This window comes from Equus caballus, chromosome 1 (assembly GCF_041296265.1).
Source record: "Equus caballus isolate H_3958 breed thoroughbred chromosome 1, TB-T2T, whole genome shotgun sequence".
Taxonomy (NCBI): Eukaryota; Metazoa; Chordata; class Mammalia; order Perissodactyla; family Equidae; genus Equus; species Equus caballus.
Window position 1 is genome coordinate 12,000,957 of NC_091684.1, and position 22,815 is coordinate 12,023,771.

Below are 22,815 nucleotides of genomic sequence, written 5' to 3' on the forward strand. Positions count from 1 at the left end.
CAGCTCCATTTGTTTCTTGAAACTTGCAGGGCATCAGAGTTCTGGTGTCCTCATTTTTCTTCCTTCCATTGATGTATCATTACCAGTGCCAAAAAAAAGGAGGGCGTCTCGAGGGCTTTTGGAAAAAAAAAAAAAGGGTGACTACTCAAGACATTTTGTAAAGGGGGGAAAATTGTGAAGAAAAGGGACCCCAGTAGGGGGTGGAGGGGTTGTGAATGTGGCCTTGTCTGGCCGTTCTTTCAGCTGAAACCTGGTGCTGGCGCTCGTCGTTCAGTTCAAACTGTCACCTTTAGTTCTTGCTGGCTTTTCTGCCCTCGGCCCTGAACCTCAACAGATTGGGGCTTATTTACCTATTCACACTCGGCCGTGGAAGCTCATTAATAGGCTTATTAGCAACACCATTCACAGGAGGCCATTGACAAAAGGGGTTCCAGCCACTTGAAGAGGGAAGAGAAAAAAACTGCAAAGAGATTATTTTCCCATTCAGAAGGCTCGCTGGTGTGAAAGCTTCCCTAGACTCTCTGAGGTCACTTGAAGCCTAAATATGATGACAGAATTGGTTTAAAAAAAAAATTCCAAACATGCTTTTGCTTCACTCAAAACTGAAGAGTTTGCTGTTGTGGGCTTCGCTCACTTAAAAATGAACACTCTTCAGGGAATAAGGGGCTTTTGATGGATTGGTGTCTTTTCATCCCTATGAGGAATAAATTCTGCAAACTGCATCTGGACATTAAAGTAGGTGTTCTTATTTGTCATTTTCAGTGGAAGGCGTCCTTTTTATTCAGCGTCCATAAAGCTATTGATGAATGGGGATGGGGACGACGGCTTCCTCGGCAGTAATTTATGTGAGAATGTGTTAAAGCGTTTTCAATGGCTGATGGATACACTGCAGGATGGGAAAGAAATCTGTCCTGAGACGAAGTTCCCATTGGTGGGGAATATAAAGATGTAAGTGCCAGCCTCCCAGCAGGCAGACATCCAGACACATCTTTCTGTGACCCCAGGTCTGAGAACTTGAAAAGGTACTGCTGTGTCCAGATCAACCCAGGTGGGAGTGAGTGGCTGAGGTCACTGGCTGGTGTCAGTTACTTTAAAGGTTCTGGGACTGATCCAGGTAAGACTTGACCAAGAACATACGCCTGCCCCCAGCACATGGACTGATAATTTGGCTTGAGAATCAGACTGTTACTTTTACTGTCTGATTTCCAAAATATAATTTCATAGCTATTGGCCTGAAGCATGCCAATGGATTTGTTACTCCTGGCTTTTAAGTAATTTACATAGAAGTTTTCTATGATGTATTGTGAAGAAAAATGATTTTCTAAGGATGTGGCACCTTGCAAAAATATTTTCGTAAATGTTATGAAGTGTGCGATGTCAGTGACCCATGAGCAACTGCATTTCTAAATGCAGGAAAAGTCGATTTTCCAGGTCAGTTTTGTCCTCACTGCTCCATCTATCTTCAGGCTTCTAAAGCATTCTAAAGCACTTCTGAGTTTACTGACCTTTTCCAAGGAAAAATAATTAAGGTTTTTATCTATATTGTCTTGGACTTCAACATAACTGCTTAGGAGCTGGATGAGTGAGGAGCGCGAGAGAGTATTATCAAAAAATAAACTATCCCGGAGACACAGCCTAGTGAAACAGGTAAATGGAAAACATGAACTTTAACTAGTTACAGCTTGGCATTCGGGTGAATCTGATTTTGCAGTCCAAGAATCTAAGACTCAGAGAGAGGAATTGATTTGCTCAAGGTCATACAGCTATTTATAGCTGAGCTGAGTCTTCCAGAATCTTCCGAATTTCTTTTTAAGAGCCCAAATATATATTACCAAACCACACACTTTTTTGTTGCAGTTTTTGATGTTTTCTAAGAGAGACAGACTCAAAGTCAGCCATTGCCAGTAACCAGCTGTGTGGCCCTGGACAAATTACTTAACCTTTCTCATCCTCATTTTCCTTATCAGAAACTGGGCATAGGACTCTGCAGGGTGGTTGTGCCGATTAAAAAGAATAACCTAGTCAGTGTGCCCTACCCGTAGTAGGGCCGCCATAAATGCTCGTCTCTTCTCTCATTGCTATTGTCTTGAAAGACAGAAAAGCGCCAAGTCCTGCAAACATTTCCAAGTTGCCGCCTCTCCTCCAGAAGTTTCGGTTGCGTTACAGTCCTCCCCAATCGCATGCAGACGCATCTGAAAGTCTTTGAGGGGCAGGGCAGGCATTCTGTCATTTGTTTTCTGACTTGAAATAAAACAACGTAACGCAATCACCCGCCGAACCGGCGGTCTAACTCCCAGGGGCGGGCAGGGGGAGGGGGCGCGGGACCACGCCTCATTCACAGAGGATGTGTGCATCCCTGCATCCCGAGGGTGGCCGGGCCCCTCGCCTGCCCGGCCGGTGTCTCGGGGCCGCTCGCAGGCGTCGGGAGCCGCGCGGGGCGCGGGCCGGCCCGGGCGCGCGGCGCTGATTGGCAGAGCGGGCGCCGCCGTCCAGGAAACGGCTCGGGTTTCAGCGGGGGCGTGACCCGCCGGGAGGGGGCGGCGGCGGCGGCGGCTGCGAGCGCCGCGGAGAGCCGAGCGGGCGGGCGGCGGGTGCGGAGCGGGCAGCGCGGCCGCCACAAAGCTCGGGCGCCGCGGGGTCTGCGCGCGGCGTAGCTGGCCCGGCGCGGCGACTGCTTTCCAGGCTGGCGGGGCCGGGCCGCGAGCCCCGCGCGCCCCGAGGCCGCCGCTTTCCTGCGCTTTCTGAGCCTTCGCAAGTTGCGAGCAAAGTTTGGTGGAGGAAACGCCAAGCCTGAGTCTTTTCTTCCTCTCGCTCCCCAAATCCGAGGGCAGCCCGCGGGCGTCATGCCCGCGCTCTTCCGCAGCCTGGGGTGCGCGTGAAGCCTCGGAGCCTCCGCGCCGGCGAGGACCCCGGGACCATTTTTTGTTGGTTTCCTGCGATCTCGTCGCTTGCTCCATCCCGACCCACGCCGGGCACGGGGACAGAACCGGTCGCCGAGGAGCGTTGCCATTCAAGGTAATCGTCGTGTCGGGCGCCTCGGGGAGCCTCGCCAGCCGGGAAAGTGGGCGCCGTGGGAGCCCTGGACGCCGGGTGCGCCGTCCCCAGAGAGGAGGGCTCGGGGCACTTGGCACTGTGGCGGCTGCTCCCTGTCCTCCCTCTTTGGCTGTGTAGGTGATGGGGGAGGTGGGTGCGAGCTGAAGGCTGGCGTTTGGGAAGTTCTGCTTCAGCCACCCCCATCCAGATGCTGACCTCTGCCTCTAGCGCTGACATTCCCCCTCCCTGTCAAACTCCGGTCGGCTCAGTCCCGCCGGCCAGGCGCGATCCTGCGACCCCAGAGCTGGCGGGCGAGCGGCGAGGCTGCCCCGCTGGTGGCACAGCCCTGCAGGTCCGGGGCTCGGAGGGGCATCTTTGGGGTGCCTCATTCCGGGGTTCAGGGAAGAGCCCGCCCTCACTCATCCAGGCCCTAGCGGGGGACCCTTCCGAGGAGGGAGCCGCTGAGGTGGGGCCGGCGACATCTCCGTAGGGTTGGCGATGCTCGGAGATGGCACCTGTGGGGAGGTGGCGGCTCAGGTGCCCCGGTTTCAGTGCTGGGCACCCCTCGACCGCAGCCGCCGTCGGCGCTGGAGGGAGCGCAGCGCGCCTGGGGCTAGGGGGCGGACTGGACCGACTTTTCCTAGTTCGCCGCCTGCTCTGCCGGCAGCAGCTCCGAGATGTCGAAAGCGCAGGCGAGTTCTAACTTGCGCGCTCATTCCTTCAGCGACGGGACCGCGCCGGGGAATCTGCCGAGGCCCCCGCGAGGCGCTGGCTCCGACCCTCGCGGCCGGAGAGCCAGGCACAGGGTCCGGCCCGGGGCGCTGAGCCTCCGCCGCTCCCCTTGCAACCCGCTCCTTTGCACACTCTTCTCCCGGCCTGCCTTCCTCTCCCCCAGTTCAATAAAACCCACCCTTAAAGGCAAACCTGCTTTCACACTCGGGGCACCCATTATGTGTTTGGTGTGAAACGCTATCAACATTTAAAACCCCATTGTCCCCCTGGTCCCAAATCCCTCTAAATCTTCCACGGGCCTCGACTCATTTTCATCTGAAAAGCCTGTTTAGCTTGAATAGAAAAGCAATCAGCCGCCCCTCTCCCACTCCCTGGAATGTCAATTAAAATGCAGATTTCTCTGAGCTCTTTAGCGCCCCGAGAAGGGGAGAAAAACAGGATATTCCTGGCAAACCAATGTTAGAAATGCTACAGTGAACCGGGGTTGGTGGTGGTGAGGAGCTCCCCTCAAGCTACAGCAAGTTCTCTTTGGCTTGGAAGCGTTAGCCGGAGGGGGATTGTGGTCCTGGGTCAGCCTGTGTTTTGTGTTTTTTGAGGTTTCAGTCTGTTGAGGAATTCTCTGCCTAGGTTTGACCCTTTGATAGCTCCCTCCTCTGCTCAGCTCTGCGGAGAAGGAAAGGAAGTAGGGAGGCTGTGAATGGGGAGATAGGTGTGCCCCTTGGGGGTACCTGGGCATCCCCGACCTTGCCTGGCGCTGTTGACTTTCCTGATGTGAAATCTACCCAGGAACAAAGCTGGAAGCGCTCAGCATGGTGAGCCAACAGAGGACAGATAACCTCTTAGAGGTGGAAGCCCATTAAGGCTGGCGCTGATGGGCTTGCCTTCCTCCAGCGTGGGGGTTTGGGAATGTTCTGGTGAGTTGAGGAGCCCAGGTTGGCCTGGCCTGGGGACCACTCCCCAGCCAGGCTCTTTCCCTCATCACTTTGGCTATCTTTGGGGGCAGGCCAGTGCCGAGGTGAAAATGGACCAGAGGAGCGGGTGGCCATGAAGAGCCATCCATCATAGGGAGGGTGACGACTCCTCCCGCGCCCAGGCTGAGAAGAGAGTTCCCTTTCAAGGGGAAAAATAAACACGCTGGGGCTTTCACTGAGGCTCAGACTCCAGGAAGGATTATGGTATTGAAAGCAGGAAGCTGGGATTGTGGCCGCCAGCGGCATGCTGGGCCTGTGTTCCCAACACCGCGCCTCGGGGCCTAATTATCCTGCCTAGGAGGTCCCTTCATATTTTTGTCCACTCTGGTGAGGAGTCGTGCAGACCTGCCACCTTAGGCCTCCGCCTTCCAGAGATTTGGGGAGGGGACTGCCGTGGGCCCTGGACCTGGAGATGGTATAATTCAAGTTTCTGGCGCAAGCTGATGGGATCAATGAATGGCTTGAGATGGAGTAGAAGTCACTGTCCACCTTTCTCTGCCTGGAGCAAAGGAGGCTGCTAGGGACGCAGCCTGGGGAGAAATCTCCTGGTAGGACTTAAGATTGTTCCTGAAGTTGTGTTAGAGGCAGAAGGTTCCCATACATGCTGGAAGTGCTTAGTAAGTCAAGGAGAGTGTATCCTTCCCTCCCATGCGCAGTAGAAATAGATACAGAATTATCTTTTGAGGCTATTAACTTTAAGAGGAAAGAAAAGTTGGGGAAAAAAATCCTTCATGCAGTCTGAAAACACAAGGTGCTGTGTGCAGACACACACACACTTTTGCTGTGAATCACACCCGTTCACCTGTGCTTTCTTTGAAGCAGAGATTTTCTTTATTCCTCCTGTAGAAATGGTGCACCTTCCCTCACCTATTTTAACCCTTAGTCAAGGCTAAAAGGAGCAGTTTTTCTGATGTGGTTTTGGGATGGCTTAGGCGGTGTTGAAATCCTGTGTCATAATTTGAAACAAGTAGCCTGCGAAAAGCACAGGGTTTAGAGATTTTTATATTAAAGGTCCCACTCTCACCCCCAATCTTATAAAACGTGATTCACTCATATAGTTCATGGAATCTGTGATTGTTTTAATCAAATTCTCTGAAGCTTATGCATTTAGGCTCTACACTTTGAGGATACTGAACACGTTTAAAGTTATTTAAATATTTTAAGCTTGGAAAATTCTCTTTGCCTTTGGATCAAATGGGTGAACAGAATAGTAAGTTTGAGCGCCCCCTTGTAAAATTTCTACTCTGAAATTTTAGCCAATAAGTTAGCTTATTGAGAGTTGCTGGCCCAATCATGTACCAGGACGGTAATTTACATATCATCACCGTTAATAAACTCCCGCGTTACTCATCAGAGTTTGCATCTGCTCGGTTTCTTAACCCGCTCTGTATAGGTTGAAGATATTTAGTAGGCCCGCACTGCCATTTAGTCACAGTAGGAGGGAATTCAGGCTTCGGACTCTCTTTTTGGATCAGCTGTTTTGAATGGATCACACATCCGTGCGTTCTTCGTAAGTGGCTGATGGGTGAAAGACTGAAATTCGTTTCTGCACTAAAAGTGAATCTTGACAGGTGTAAATGGGTGGGGATTTTTGGTAGCCTTCCTGGGATTCTTTTTCTTTTGCTAGTCTCTTTTCTTCCTGAGAACTACAGTGAGGGTGGAGCCCAGCCACTCAGCTCCAGCCCCGCAGAAGTCAGTCTGTAAGCAGCCGGCTCCACCGTTCAGCTTTCTAAAGCCCGGTTGGCCTCACAGAAGTTAACGAGGCTGGTTATGCCAACCCGAACATTGTTAACTGGCTTTTGTAGTTGCCCTTGAAACTAAGGGCGTGTTGCTTCTGCCTTTTGAGGTGGTAGAGGTGACAGTGGATAGGAGAGTACACTTTGCCTTACTGAAGTGGCTGCGTGTGTCTGTGTCCTGTAGCTTCTCTTTTTATCTCTATTTTGTAAAAGTATGCTCTCTAAAAGATCAGCCTAACACGTTTTGTGGACCGGTCTGGTGGAAACACCTGGGACTCTGAGGCGCGGACGGAAAGCATTTGCAGATAATGAAAAAGAACTGCTTGCGTATATTTGAGAGGCTGAAAAGCTGTTCTTAGCCCACTTGGGTTTCAGTGAATTGACATTGGGGAAGATTTCACCGACTTGCCGAATCTCTTTCCTCCAGAGGCTGCAGCAGCAGCAGAAGCAGCAGCAGGACCAGCAGCGGCTGCCGCAGCACCTTGCGTCCTGAGCCCACCGCAGGCTTGAAGGCATTGCTGGCAGTCCATGCTCGTAGAGGAAGTGTGCAGATGGGAGTAACGTCCACATGGAGATATGGAAGAGGACGGGGCGTTGGCACCGTAACCATGGTCAGCTGGGGTCGCTTCATCTGCCTGGTTGTGGTCACCATGGCAACCTTGTCCCTGGCCCGGCCCTCCTTCAATTTAGTTGAGGATACCACATTAGAGCCGGAAGGTAAGTTATTCGTTCTCACTTTCAGGGTACCAAGTTTGTTTTGGGATTTGTCTGGGGAAGTGTCACTGAGGTCAAGGCCTGTTTTAGAATCAGCTGCCCTTGCTATCAGCATTGTAAATGAGTCTTCTAAGAGCAAGGGAGGGCGGTCTCTCTGCTCCCCCCAGGTCAGGGATCACGAGAGTGTCCGCTGTAACATGCAGGCAGAGTGGTATGTAGTGCTGTGGTTTCTTGGTGTGTGCGTTTCTCTGTGCTGGGTGAGGGTGGCGGCTGGCAGTTTGCCTCTATCCAGTGCCCAGGAGGGCTGGAGGTGCGTGCCACCTAGAGCTTCCCGAAGCAGTATTCTTACTGGAGGGAGAGTCTTGCTTACAACGCAAAGAATTGCTGTTTTCTGACAAAGGGAAATTGCCAACATCCGAAATGCTGACGTTTTATTTTCATTGTCTAAGGAGAAAAAGAAGCTTCTGAAGTTCAGCATGGAGATGCGTTGGCCATTGTAATTGATGATACTTAAGCAGTATGTCACCCAGCAGCAGATTCTATTTTAGGTAAATTTGAAAATGAACGTACCTGGGTGTCTCCCACATCTTTGAGAACTTCCAGATCTAACAGAGCATGCATCGGTGTTCAGCTTTGGAAATGTAATTTTCGAGACTTCAGGCCAGTTGTGAGCACTACACGGGGCTGAATTACTCAGCTGGGTAGATTTGGAACCTCCTTCCCAGGTCCTTCTGAGACCACGGTAGCCAAGCCACCAGTCGGTGCAGCACTGAAATCTGTCATCAGGAGGGAATATTGGTAGCTGAGTTATTTTTCGAGTGGTAATCCGAGAATAAAACGGCAGATCCCAGCACTCATCGCCACTTAATGAACCTGTTTGCTGAGAGCCCACCTGGTGCCTGCTTAGCTTTGGGGGCCTGCGTGGTCCTGAGTGGCCTGGGGTCAGCTCAGCTGTTCTGGAAAAGCATGCTGCACCCTGAGCTGGAGGAGGACAGAAGGCCCGTCCAGGACAAGATGGGATGGAGGACTGTGTTCCCGGCTGGGATGAGAATGCTGGGAGAGGGGCTCCCACGGAGACCCAGTGGAGGAGTCAGGAAGGCACAGGCCAGAGCTTTTTCTGGACAGTGGCAGTTATTACCTGAAGCAGTCAGGTAATCGTGTGAGGGAGTCTGGTGCTTATTCATACACAGAGGTATGGAGCCTTTATCATGAACAGGTGTGGTGACATGCGGCGTGGGGTCTGGGTGGGGGGCCCCTTCCACGCCTCTGGGAAGGGAATCTGGTAGGACTTTGTGTCTGAGGCTTTCCCGGGCTCTCGCTGCGATGATTATGGGACTCCCTCCTTGTGACATGTGCTATGACATCAGTGGGAATGTATTTGCAGTGGTGATGCATTTTTAAAGGGCTTAATGTGAGGGAAAAGGTTCCCAGTTTCTGAAAGTCATGCCTGTACTTCTTTAATTTTGCTAATAATTAAAATGGATGTTTCCCTAATAGCTGGTTTTTCCCTTGAGTGTGGGGCTCAGCACAAACCGAGGCGGCTGAGCTGGATTTCCTACAGTGTGAGCTCGGGAGCGGCCCAGGTTAGGAGAAAACTGTCATTTTTCGTTTAGACTTTTGGGGCAGCATTCTTGGCAGGTTATTTCAACATAAAGTGTAAAATGGTCCTGGAGGATTTCTTTTATCGTATTTAATTATTGAAGAAAGTTTAGAATACGTGTGTACGTGCAGGAAGAAAGGGGGGAGACAGAAGGAGGGAAAAAGTGGACAGGAATGAAGTCCCCCCAGTTCTTTGTGTGAAAATTCGTGTCTAACAATATAAGTATTGTTGAGACTGGGTCTTCCCTGCCTGGATCTGGGGATGCACTTGGGGGCTGGGATCAAGGAATTCCGTGCAATTGCAGGTAATATTTTGTGAATGTCCTTTTATGCATTTTTCTGGATCCATAGCTTCTATGATCCAGGGTTATGAGATGCTAAAAAAAAAAGGTTTAGAGGAGGTGCAAAACCCTGCAAAAAGGAGGTTTGCAAAAGAATACAAATCCCTCGACCTCAGTTTCCCTTTCTGTTATCTGAGGGTTTTTTTTTTTTTTTTTTAAAGATTTTATTTTTCCGGTTTCTCCCCAAAGCCCCCTAGTACATAGTTGCACATTTTTAGTTGTGGGTCCTTCTAGTTGTGGCATGTGGGATGCCACCTCAGCATGGCTTGATGAGCGGTGCTATATTTACACCCAGGATTCGAACCGTTGAACCCTGGGCCGCCGAAGCAGAGTGCACAAACTTAACCACTTGGCCACGGGGCCGACCCTAATCTGAGGGTTTGATAAGATGATCTTTAAGGTCTCTTTATTAATGTGAAGTGACTATTAATATGTTCAGAAGCCTTCGGATTATCTGAACGTTGTTAGGAGGCTTAATTTGATCTGGGCGTAAAGAGCAAATAGCACAGGGCCTGGCATCTAATAAGCACCCACTTCATGTTGTTGTCATTGTTCCTAATGAGCTGGCCACGTGGGTCTCCCTGGACCTGTGGGCTGGCCACGGCACTGGCCACAATGTTAGGAAACATCTAGGTTTTTGGAGACAGTTGCTCTCTGGTGGAGGAGGAGTGGCCGCTTCGTGTTTTCAGGCAGCTGTGTTTGCTTTCTGTAGGGTCTGCACTTACCTTGTCCAATATTGGCAACCGGTTTGAACCCTAAGAAGAGTTCTTCCATTGCAGGAGTTTTGCATCGGTGTCAGAGTTTATTAGAAAGGTAATCTAATTATAGATAAGAAAGGAGTTTTTAACAACTGGAAGCACGCTAACTAGGGCAGCTCCAGTTTAGGCCGTGGTCCTCTTGAATTGGAGAGGTGAGTGTGTGTCTGTCCATTCCTTCTGTCCTCGTGGGTGGTATTACTATACCTTTGGTGAACAGTAAGTTCAACCTTGACTTTCTGTTGCACAGGGTCTTATTATGGACGACTTTTTGGCTTGCTAATTTGGTAGCTCAGTTTAATGTCTACTGGGCTGGACCAGAGGAATATATGTCTAGAGAAAAATGTGACTACGTTCCCGAAAGGAGCCTGAGCCTTAATACTAGAGGATCCTTTTCCAATTGTCTTGGCTTTGTATACTATTATGTCATATATCATATCACATCGTCCATCGTATATTACTTGTCTTCTAGACACTTTCTCAAGTGGTAACAGCGGGGTTGGGGCTACTCAACTGACCTAAAAGGAAAACAATTTCCAGGAGATTTGAGTTGTTAAATATTCCGGTTTAAAAATGAGTATTTTTAAATGGTCATTCATTGTTGTGGGGTCCAGCTGAGGAGTGTAAACTCAGTTATTGACTCCAAGGGGGGCAGGCCTCAATGCCAAGTTCTGTTGATTAATATTCTAATTATTTACAGTATAGTCAAGCTTGATTACCCTGGGGAGGAGCTGACTCTTACTTTCAAGTTCCTCCTGACTTGTCACCTACTCTGTTTAATTAAGTCATTGTTGACATTAACTGACATCTTTGTTTACACTAGCCCAGTAGGAGCTAAAATAAAAGGGCTTTTCCAACCCCAAACCCTTAATTACTTTCCCACCCTCTGCAAAGTGTGATTCTGAAAAGTAACAACCTGGGGAAAAAAGTAGTTGCATGTTTTTTTTTTTAAAACTAGTTTTTTGGCAACCTTCTGAGGGGCGATGCTGTCTTGGACCAGTTTGGGTTGGTCCAAAGTTCAACAGCAGAGGGGTTGAGTGAGGGATCCACGCGGAGACCTCCCTAAGTCAGATTTTTTTCAGGATGGTCTAAGTCCTTTGTTAGAAGTCTTGTAAATGCCATAATATCAGCCATACGTATTTAATTGCAAGTTAAAAGAAAAGAAAAAAGGAAGAATATATCCGCATACCAAGAGTGAATGATTTAAAATAATCTTCTGTTTTGTATTATCTGCATCTTTTTTCCTCAATATGAGTGTTAATATTTAAGAGTTGATTGTAACTCGATAGTTAGCTTAGGAACAAGGACTTATTCTTGGTCAATTAAACCAAATGCAGGCTTGTGCAGTTAAATACACAATGAAGTACACATTCTTTATTAGTATATAAAGCATTTCACAATTCATAGACAAAGAGCTGTGTTTAATATTACTTCTAGAGCAAAAATCTGGCAAGCCCGGAGAATTGGTATTTGTATACTTTCTATACTGGCTCCCTGTGATCCAAATTGTGTGCGTGTGTGTGTGTGTTTTGCCTGTTTATTTTAACCAGTTAAAACACTGAGCACCTTCTATGTGACAAGCCCCCCCAGTAGGCCACATAGCTGAAGACTTGTTCCTTTCAAGTCTTCCCTACCCCGTTTCAGAGAACCAGAGCAATCCAATGTGAGATGTTTCCAATATCAGTCTTAATGAATAATTACATGGTTATGAACTAACTGGGATTGTGTTTAAACAGGAAGAGTTTTGTTTAATGGTTACATTCTCAATAAAATGTGTGCAGTGACCCTCCCTCCTGCCGTCTGTAGTTTGGGTGTTTCCTTATCCAGGGTAATTGTTAAAAGGCTACCAACCCCCTTTCATCAGAGTCCGGCTTAATTTTACACTTCCATTGAAGCTGTCAAATTTTAGTCCTTAAAGGGAAACGTGGGAAATTGATTTTGGGTGCCAGCGGGTTCAGCTAGCTAGGAAATGGAGCAGGTGCGCTACTTTCCACTGAACCGGCTGATTCTGAGCAGGGTGACTTGTCTTCGTAGGCCATTTGGAAATTATTTTCGAAAGGTTTTCAGGCTGTCCCACAAATGATTCTGACCCAGGAGTTTTTACGCAGCTGTGCAGAAATGTCCATGGTCTTTATGATTTTGTTTTCCTTGAAGGAAGACGTTAGTCTTAGGTTTTGCGTACTTTTTATCCTTTTGCTATATCCAAGTGAGATTTATATATGCCTCTGCTTTTCCGGCTTTCCTGGCATTGGAGTGCTTGATGTTGCTAACCATACCACACCCATACCCCACATCCATCTCTCCGGCTTGCCTTCTTAACTGATGGTAATGATGTTGAAGGCTCTATATGGCTGAACAATGAGCCTGATTTGTAAGGGCAGAGAGTTTGGGTTTAGCTGAAGAGGTGGGTTTCTGAGCAGTTACGCTTCAGCGTCGTTATATCCAAGATGAGTAAACCCCTACCAACTGGTTAGAGGCTCTTGAACTTAGAGCTATGTGCAACTTGTGTTCCATTTTAGGAAAAACGTTTATCTTCACGGGAAGCCTTAAGGCTTTCTGGCAGCCTGAGAGTGTCCACAAACCGGCCACCTCTTCTTACTTACCCAGGTAGACCTGGAGCACACAGCCAGATGCAGCTCTGGCCTTCTTAGGCTGGGAATGTGAGGAAGTAGGGAAGGGAGGCTGAGACCAAGTTCTTTAAAGATGTCTGGCTGAACAAGCTGCTGGCCACTTCACATGGTCCAGCAGGTCTTGGAAATGTCTCCTGAAATTCACAAAGGTCACACTTTTACCAAGTTTTTTTCCTCCTTGCTCTGATCCCTTACCTACCCCTTTATAGGGCATGATCGAAAATACAAAATGGTAGCCACATCGGTGGTATGTGGTGGTTGTAGGCTTTCACTGGCCTCCATTGATGTGACTTTAAGCTTTTGCCATTTATATATTCACATAAAAGGATATTTACTTACCGGGATGGGCCACAGTCGTCCTTTGAAGAGGACGGATGAAATGGAATAGGCATACGTTAGGTTTTTAGTGATTTTGGCTTTGGGAAACTCGCACCATGATGAAGTTTTAAGATGTTGGGTGTGAGCTGTTGTCATTTATTCCACTTTGGAATACCGTTGGTAACTCCACCCTCTTCTGGACTTTTGCCACTTGGTGTGAATATTACAAATTTCAGGTTCTTTTCACTGTGGCGAGTCCGGGAGCTAAGCTGTGGCGTACTGTTCCTTTAACCCCTTGTCCAACTAAAGAATAGTAAATTCCAAGTCATTTCTGGATGGAAGGCACATATATAGAATTTCAGGTTCAGTGAACATGTTTTATGAGGAGGTCAAAGAATAGCTTATAAGGAAAGTGTAGATTCAGGAATGAGGACAAGGGATGTATTTATTTGTATGATTTATATAGGACCTTTCCATGAAAGAAATAACTCAATTCTGAGCTCTTACGTTAATAAAGTAAACTCTTAAGTTGTCATGATTATTTTCCAACACTAGAACTCCTTCTGTGTTACTATATGTGACCTCTTTTTACGAGGCAGTTTACTGTTAAGGTTTTCCATACATGACCAATGGCAATATTTTAAAAATATTAAGACATTGAAAAGGGCAGCTTTGTGTGTGTGTGTGGAGGGGGTGGGATGGGGAGGCGTTATGAAAAGAATATAGAGATCTTTGCAGTGGATGAGTTTACAGTTTAAACCCTGTGAAAACCCTAAACTTAAGATTGTTAGTTGCCCCAGCAGAGTGTGGCTGCCTTCAAGGCACCACCTTCCGGTCCCTCTTGCGTCCTGGATTTCCACCAAAACTGCGTTCTTTGCCCACTGAGGTAGCCACACAATCGAATATATGTCCTAAATATTATGTTCCAAATTTAAAATCACCAAATCTTTAAAAGATCAAGAATTCCGTCTACAATTAACCTAAATTTGGCATCTGCCATCTTTTTTTCATATAAATGAATAAAATCATTTTAAATGGCACGTGATGTACTTTCTGGGGACGCACACTCACAGAAGGAACTTGGCCTCGCGGGAGCTTGGCAAGTTGGCTTGGAATCTCTCCACTCTGTGCTGGTGCTGGGACCTTGACAAGTTAGATAACCTCTCTGGGCCTTGCTTTCTTTATCTGAAACGGGGCTGATAATATCGATTTCAAAGGGAGGATATGAAGATTAAATGCAAATGGGATGTGAAGCCCCTGCTGCAGTCCTGGCCTGTGACGGGGCTTGGGGTGTGGGGTGGGGTCTTCCGTAAATGCTGTTTCCTCCCTGCCCCGCCCACTTCCTTGTCAAAGTGAAAACCTGATATGGGATTCGAAATCAACGTTTCGGGGATGTTTACCCAACAGCATACAATGATGTTTTCTGATGAGCGGTATCTACATTAATTAAAATAGAAAGGAGCTCTGGGCCCTGAGTTGCTCCGATCTTTTTTGTTGCTGGACTTTAGATAATGTGATCATCTTGCTGCTTGCAGTCCAAATGGTTTAGGCTTGACGTTTTTTTTTCCCTGTTGATAAAAGTCATTTGCAGCTACGCAATAACCCGCAGGACGTGGACTTCACGAGGAACAACGTATTTTGGCAAGGAAAGAGTTTTCTGCGTGAGGCTTCCAAAAGATTGTCAGTAGGCCCTGTGAAGGATAGTGGAGAGAAAGTTACGGGATTGGCTGGGGGGAGAGGGATGTAGCACACTTTGCTTTTTGCTGTTTTGAGGGAACTCCCCAGCATGTGATGGTCATTCTTGCCAGGTTTGCCTGTAGGGACTGCGCCTGGTCAGCCTGTTAGGCTTTCCTAGTGCACAGGCCGCCGGGCTGCAAGTCTGCGTGGAAGGGCGCTCAAGGAAATTGATATGGGACCTATGGTCCTGAAGAGGGTGGGGCTGAGCAGTCATTTTCATGTTATACCCAGTGGGGGTTACTTGATAGGAGGGGAGGGGAGGTGTTAGTGGATGGGGTCCTGTTCCTTTAGCCCCTTCCCTGAGAAAGAGGATGATGAGGATGAGGAAAGTGGTGGTAATGGTAACCCTCACTACCGTTTAAGTGTCTGCCACGTGCAGACACAGTGCTAGTACTTTGACATATGTGATCTCTAATCTTAATCCAGCTGACCCCAGGTATTCCTCTTCCTGTTTTATGGATGAAGTAACTAAGACTTTTGGAGATGAAATGATTCCTCCAAGACCCCCACAGTTAGTGAGCGTGGGCCCAGGGTTTTGGGTGAATGTATTGGTGCGACAAAGATTTCCCAGTTGACTCCTCTTTCCTGAGCAGAAGGATCTTTTGTGGAATGCTATGGTGGCCCTCTCATGCTTTCCTAAATCTGTCATTCTTTCCCGCATATTTACAACTGTTCCCTTAAAACTATTTGAAGAAAAATCACATGCAATAAAAATGGCCCAATAATTACCACTTTGTGGTTCTAGAATGACCTCCAGTGGAACGTAGCTTATTGGTAAGAAGCTAACCGTCTCTGCCGCCCAGGAGACGGAGGGAGACTGCCCTGAGTCCCAGTTGGTGACCCAGGCTGTCCCATGGCAGGAGTTCAGGACAGGAAGGGCTGGCCCTGTATTTGCCCGTTGGCTCGTAAGAGCAGGAGTGAGCCATCCCCGGTTTTTCATTGTCCCATATGGCTCCTGGTGGTTTGCCTTCAGTCCTACTAAATGTTAGCCATTCCGGTTGTCACTTTGATAGTGTGTCAACTTTTCTTCCCAGCATTTCTGATTGGTGATTGTGTCAAGGCCCACCAGCGCAAACCCATGGACCTGAGGCTCCTGCAACCGGAGATCATGGAGGTGACAAATGACAGGGCTCACTTGGCTCTTCTCATGTTAGAGAGTAGGAAAGCAAAAAAAAAAAATCCAAGAGCAAAGGGCAGAAGCAGCAACATCTACGCTTCCTCAAGCCTTGGCCAGGAAGGGTGTCCCCAGGGGAAAAATAGGGAGGGAGTGGAGCCCCCCCCTTTTTTTTTTTTAGAGATTGGCACCTGAGCTAACAACGGTTGATGATCTTCTTTTTTTTTTTTTCTTTTTCTCTCCAAATGCCCCCAGTACATAGTTGTATATTTTAGTTGTGGGTCCTTCTAGTTGTGGCATGTGGGACGCCGCCTCAACATGGCCTGATGAGTGGTGCCATGTCTGCACCCAGGATCTGAACCGGCAAAACCCTGGGCTGCCGAAGAAGCCGTGTGTGAACTTAACCACTCTGCCACGGGCTGACCCCTGGAGCCCATTTATAAAGCCAACAAAGTTCAGTTTGGTGGTTAAAAAAATAAAGTGAACTCTGAGGGATTCTAGTTAGATGTGGCAGTGAACCGAGGCTGGTTTGTTGAGCTCAACTTTGTGCTGGTCACCTGCACAGCGAGTCCAGGACACCTGGGGTCGCTGACGTTCAGAAGGGGCTTTGGTGTGGGAGAGAAGTTGTGACCTGCTCACCTGGATGGAGACGCTGCAGCTGCCCTCTCAACCTTGCAGCCCAGGGTGATGGCACCTTCCAGAGCTGGGCAGAGACCCCGAGGTCATTCGTATAGCACGCTTTTCAGATTGCAGGATGATTGCTATGGCTTCTTTGATTTGTTCCCCTGAATAAGTTTTTTGAGACCTTACTGTGTCTGTGCCAGGTTCTGTGGGGATAGAAGGGCGAGGAAAAACCAGCCTCAGGGACTGTCCAGTTGGGAGATAGGCATTTTTCAAATAACCGCAGAAATGAAGGGCCAGTTCCAATCCCAGGTGCTCTGCAGGAAAACCAGAGTGTGTCGCAGCTGGATTCGGGAGCCCTAACAGAGGGGTGGGCACTGAGACTGGAGGTGGAGGCCGGGCCAGGCTAGTGGGCCCTGCGCCCCCGATGCTGGTCTTCAAGGAGGTGGGCACCCATTGTGATTCTTCAGCACACCCGCTGCATCGGCCCTGGTCAGTACCAGCCGAATGTGTCGGCGAGGTTGCTCCCTGCCCCGTTGGAGAATCGTCCAGGGCCTGGTCTCTCTGCTGTCCGCTGTCAGGTTTCACCTGTTACTGAGAGGTGCCTACCCTTAAAGGTATGGCAGGTGAGGAGGTAGTCCAGGCAGCCCCCTGCCTGATCTGGAGTCAGTCATTTCAGCCCGCTCCTTGACGGTCTCTGTTTTGGAGCGGCAGTTTCCTGGCAGGCCACTGTGGAGGTGGGGAGCTGGCCCGAGGGCTGGGTGGCCGGGGCAGCCAGGAGGACCTGGGCTGGGTAAGCGAACACCAGCTCTGCTCCCCTCTTGGGGGCCTTGCCCTGGGACTTGGAGATTCAAATAAGGCTCCTTCCTCTCCTTGGAGAGGGTTGCACAGTCTTGGTTTAAGAAAGGACCGGTACGCCCTGTCAACAGGAAGCCAAGATGCTTGGGAGCGGAGCACAGCCCTTCCAAGATGAAATGCTTTGGCGAGTTTTGAAAGGGGCTCTGCTGAGAGGTGGGAACGCTTCACAGCTTGTTTGTTTTCTAGAAGCTTTTACCTCTATGCAAATATGCGGCTTCGGGCAGGGGAGAAAGGTTAACCCTGGTGGCGCCTATCTTAATTTGGAATTTCCTGAATTAATGTGGCTTCAGTCCTTTGGCGCAGGATCCCCCAAGGGAGAATTTTTCTTTTCTCTGCAAATTGAGGGGAGAAAAGTGATCCCTGTAGCTTCGATCTGCCTCTCTGGGTCCTTTGGGACAAAACCAGCTGGGAATGTGCCCCGCCCCCCTCGGTCTCCCTGCCCCCACTCCCGAAGCTCCACTTTAGGGAGACCTCTCCAAGAGGTCATTCCGATCCAGCTGCTTGCTAAAGACCCCTCAGGCTACGAATGTGTGCCTTTAGCCTGGACACATTTCAGTGCTGGCCAGGCCCTAACTTGCTGAGGCCCTAGCTGCCAGATCAAACCCATTCAAATGAGGAGGGCCATCTGTTTCTTAGTATCCAGCTGCTGTCCCTTCATTTGCAAATGGCTGGGGTGCTGCTGGCAGGACCAGTCCGGGGACACATCTGCAGGCTCCCAACGAGTGTTGGAACTGCAGTCCTGCTGAGAGGAGAAAGGCCGAGCCCTTTAAGTAAACTTGCTGGACAATACTCCCAAAAGGTCCTCAGTTGAAAAAGCAGGAGGCACCCTTGCCCTCGTGGAATACCACTTAACACCCGCTCCTGCCTTTTCACCTTTTCTTTCATCTGGGACCACTTGAAAAACATTCATGTAGTCAGAAAGTTCTTACTGAGGGAGGGGATTGGGGGAAAATGTCAAATAGGATTTGAACATCCATGTGACCTTTAAGGGACTTATAAGGTAATAGTCATAGCCACTTGACTATGCACCATTTATTGACTGTGTTAGGGAGGTGAGCTGGTCCCAGCTTCTGGGAGCTACAGGTAACATCAAGTGTGGAAAGGTCACCGTCCCTGAAAACTCAGTTCTGGGAAGTAGTCAGACTGCTGGCTTTGGGGCATGCCCTCTGGAAAGCAGGCTAATTAACCCGCTTGCTATAACCCAGGTCCCTAAGCTTGTGAGCTGTGCGAGGCACAGTCAGGCCCCTTGCCTGGGAGTTTAGTGTTCAGGGTTATTCCCAGCATGCTGTGGGCTGTGGTCAGTCATCCCTGAGCCCTGCTGGGATCCTCTTAAGGGAATTTTGAGGGGGGATTACCGTGTCCCACATGTAAATATCAGGTATCTCAAATTTGTCAGATGGATGAATAGTAGGTGGTATTCCACTAAGCCACGCGCCTCGTCCCTTACAAACTGATCCAACAGGTATTGTACATGGGTGTTGATAATGATGACTCTCACAAGATCCTTGGATGTTTAGTTCCATTTGGGAACATTCCAGAAATCTCCAATTAGGTAACTTATGATGTGACAGATTCGTTCATTTGAAAGAGAACCTTGTTTTAAAGTCAGAAGAATGCAAATTGAGGTTCCCACCTGATGGAAAAAAACAACCTGCCCGTCAGTTATATCAAGCCACAATCCACAAACAAGGACCCAGGCTCACCCTGGCCCATGTGGGGTTGCAGGCAGGCCAGGACCCCCACCGAGGTGGGGGGTGCTTTCTCTCAGATATGCCTCCCACTTTAGTTTACAGAGGGCTTCCCACGCAGCGTCTGGTTTTGTCCTTGTGGTGACCTTGGTTGTCGGCAGGCTAGCCTGGAGGTATTCTCCCGTTCTCTAAATCGAGACCTGGGGGCTCAGTGACGGGAAGGGGCCACCCGAATTGATATGATTCCTCACTGCAGAAGGAGGTCTCAAACCCTTGTCCTTGGACACTGGAGCTGAACTTCTCAAACCTGACCCTTGGCCCAGCAGCATTAGCATGACCTGGGAACTTGCAGAAAATCCAGAGTCTCGGATCCCATCGCACTCCTACTGACCCAGGAACTTGGGAAGAGGAGCCAGGAGGCTGCCCAGGTGGTCTTCATGATAAAGTCTGGGATACCCTCCTCAAGAAGCTCTCAGTTGGAATGGGTGGAGGAGCAGACTGTCTTTGGTTGTGTGTGTTTACTAGGTGGATAACCAAAGGCTGTGGGGTCTTGGAGATGGGAGCAATGTGGTCTGTCTTCATGAGAATCAAAGGAATGTTCACAGAGGAGGTGATATGGGAGCGGGCTTTGAAGCCTGAATAGGAGCTTGCCACGCAGAGTAGCAGGACAGGGGGTGCAGGCAGAGGGAACAGTACCCATGTGGACAGACAAGCCTGGGGAGTGAGGGAGAGGGTGGAGAGAGATCTGGGACCAGGAGCAACCAAGGCCTTAGTGCAGGCAATGTTCTTTGGTTTTATGCTGTCAGAGTGTGCAGTGGTCTGTGCCGCCTTTTTGTTTTAGTGGAGGTCAGATTTGCTTTTCAGAAGATGTCTGGTGGGCCATGGTGGATACATGGGGTGGGCCAGGGGTGATGGGGTAGGGGGCATGCAGAGGTCTTTTGGGGAGGTGCTAGAGGCCTGGAGTGGACCCTCGGGAGTGAAATCTTGCCCTTACTTTCTCTTCCGCTGCCTCAGAGGCAGAATGAATAGGGGTGGGGATGTGGGGACTGATGGATGAGGTGGGAGGAGAGCCAATGGGAGCTTGGGTTGACGTTGCAGGGCCCCATTCAGCAAGAGGCGAGTGGTGGGAGGAGGAGTTTGAAGGCTGGTGGTTGTGGGTGGGACCTCTGTAGACATCCAGGTAATGTGTTCCCTCGGGCGGGCAGAAATAGGAACCTGCAAGTAGGGACTTGAGTGGCATTGGCTTGGAGTGGGTGGGAAAAGCTGCAGAGATGGAGGAGATCAGAGTGTGGGGAAGGGACGGGAAGAGCCAGGGCTGGGACTCTGAGCATATCCACAGATAGAGGAGTGTGGGGAAGGAGGAGGCTCCCAGGAGGGGAAGAAGACCTCCATGACACGCTCCTGTTCTGCACACGTTCCTGTTCACACGTGTGCATGCACACAAGCAGAAAACAGAATGATGCCGTAGATAATTAACCTCTAAACTGTGTGTTAGGGGCTCTGGACATCTCATAGAATGTTCCCTCTCTTCTCTAACATCCGCATCCTTCCATGTTGAGAAGACCTGGTGAGTGGCTTTTCCAAACTCGTTCGTGCTTAACTTGCTGCAGGTGAGGAATGATGGCTTCAGCCGGCAGGGCTTTGTGATGGCTGGTGCGTTTGAGTTCTTACTTGGGTCTGGCTGTTGTGCAGGTGGCTCCTGTGCACTGTCTCATTCATTGTTGTTTCTGGTTGGCAGGTGGAGAAACGTGAAGTGACTTGAAAGCCAGGGTCAGTGTGTAAGTGGCAGAGTTGGGCCTCAGGTCTGTTCCAAGTCTGTTCTTTTAACCTCCCCAGCTTGTCCTTGCCTTCTCTGAAGAGTCACCGGGAAGGGGAGAGAAATGAGACTGGAGCCTTGATGCTGAGGTCCCATGAAGGGCTCAGGCAGCTCTGGGAATTGAAGGAGCATCTGATTTGAAAGGTGGCCTCTCCCTTCATACAGTCAAGAGGCTGCCTCTGGCCGAGAGCTGCCATCAGGACTTGGGGCACGAACACATTTTTGGGGCAGGGGGTTAGGTTTTCAGAACTGGAGATGATGTATATTCATTTTACAGATGACAACTCTGCAGGGCCACTGTTGACCTTAAAAGGCTGTGTCTATAAGAGTCAGGCAAGTCCTGTTCGTTCCTCATTCCTTCATTCCTTTACCTCCTCGTGAGGCTGCTGACACCACCCCCCCACCCCCCGCCCCCAATTCTCTTTCTTCTGGTGGTGATACAGGGAGTACAAACCCTTCCTTCAGAGAAGGAGAGATCTCCCAGTGGTCTCACTGGGTCAGCAGGGCCAGTTTTTTGATGACACGGTTTTCCTTAGAAGATCTTGAGAAGCACCAGCTTCCTTCGCCTTGTCTGGCAAGTGTGTTTCCAGAAGGCAGGGGCCTGGATGACCAGATGGCCAAGTGCATAGGCTCCTCGTGGTACATCCGACCAAGGGATGGGGGCCACTTTGACATAACTTGTAGTGCCAGTTTCTCCTTCCTGGACACTAGAACCTAAGGGCCTGTCTCTTTGGCAAATGCATTTTGAACAAAGCTCAATTTTGAAATTCTTGCTCCAGCAAAGCTGCCAGTATCTATGGCTTTTATGCAGGCGGCTCTGGTTCAACCTCTGGGTCCTGGTGGTCCGGTGGGGATTTTGCTCTCGTGAATGCAAGAGTTTGATGTAAGTATTGTGACCATGGAGGAAACCATGACTTTTGTGCCCCTCTCTCTCTCTTTGAGAGAACACTATACTTAACAGCCTAAAACATCCAGATCCAAAGGAGAAGGGATGCTGACAAAATAGGGAGTGAATATTTCCACTTTGGGTCCAAATATCGGACGATAACGGTGACTCACTCTTAGATGGGTCCATTCTTAAGGATTTTACTATTTCTACATTTTTATTTTGTCATGGGCAACAGCATAATTTTTTTTCAGACTTGGAGAGCTGTTCACCATGTTTCTCAAAGACAGACCTAAATGATATGAGAGACGTGCCTAAATAGATAATTTTTAATGGTTACCATATTGGAAACATTAGCCATCATCTCATCTGATCATGAGGAATGTGAGCCAGACTAGAGTTTCTGGAACAGTCAAGCTACTGGGGCCGAGGTAGCTATTAGTGGTTGCTGCGGCCCCCTTGATACCAACAAGGAGAGTTTTAAGTCCTGACGTGTGTCTACAAGACACCTGACAATTGGTCGGAAAGAGAGAACTGCAGCCTTCCAGCCTGTTTATTTGTCTGTGTTTCATCGCCTTGGCTTCTCCTGGTCCCCCGTTTTTGTGTTGGCAGTGTTTCTGGAGGTGGAGGACTCCTGCCTTTATACTGTGCAGAGTATTTGTCTCTGCCTCTCCCCCTTAAAGAACAAGTAGTCCCTCGGCCTTATAAGGCCTCTGTTTGATGTCAGGATTTTTGTCTTCTGCAAGTCTGTTCTTGTACAGGGGGAGCTTTGAGGCTGTCTGAGCTGAAGCGGCCAGCTCTGCCACTGCCGTCTTCTTCGTGTGTGTGTGTGCGTGTCTGCAGAGCCCTCAGGGAGGGCATGCGAGGGCCGTCATGTCTGACTTCCTTGTGGGGACCGCAGTGCCTTTGTATTTTACTGTTGGTAAGTTTTGATGCCAAGTAGACTAAAACTGTGCCGTAGAAAAGTGGGCACTTGGCTCTTTAAAGCCCCTGGGCTGAACATCATGGGTCGCTAAAAAGCTGTGTTGAATGCCAGGTGTCTGTCTGTCCAGACTCACTCCCTCCATTTAAGCTTATAAGAAATACTTGAGGAGCGCTCTGTATTCCCTTCCTGTGGACAGAAAGTTGGGCATCGGCCCGTTGAAACTTCTTAGCAGGTCCATGAGGTGGCCGCTACGGGCCAGCTTCAAGACCAGGCCGGCGAGCCGAGGCTAACCAGAGCAGACAGGATCGGCCGCTGCTTGCTCGCCATGTGTGTCATGTACT

The 22,815-nt window shown here is 49.3% G+C and overlaps 1 protein-coding gene across 36 annotated transcripts in view; it reads left to right on the forward strand.

The window, feature by feature from the left end:
* Positions 1-2,519: 2,519 nt before the first annotated feature.
* Positions 2,520-22,815, forward strand: part of FGFR2 (fibroblast growth factor receptor 2) — a 103,045-nt gene continuing 82,749 nt past the window's right edge. For 16 of the 36 annotated variants that reach the window (XM_014732947.3, XM_014732943.3, XM_070261785.1 and 13 more), the window contains exons 1-2: positions 6,101-6,246; positions 6,900-7,189. In XM_014732947.3, coding sequence (XP_014588433.1) covers positions 6,221-6,246; positions 6,900-7,189 — 316 coding nt within the window. In that variant the 5' untranslated portion in view covers positions 6,101-6,220. 36 annotated transcript variants of the gene reach the window in all.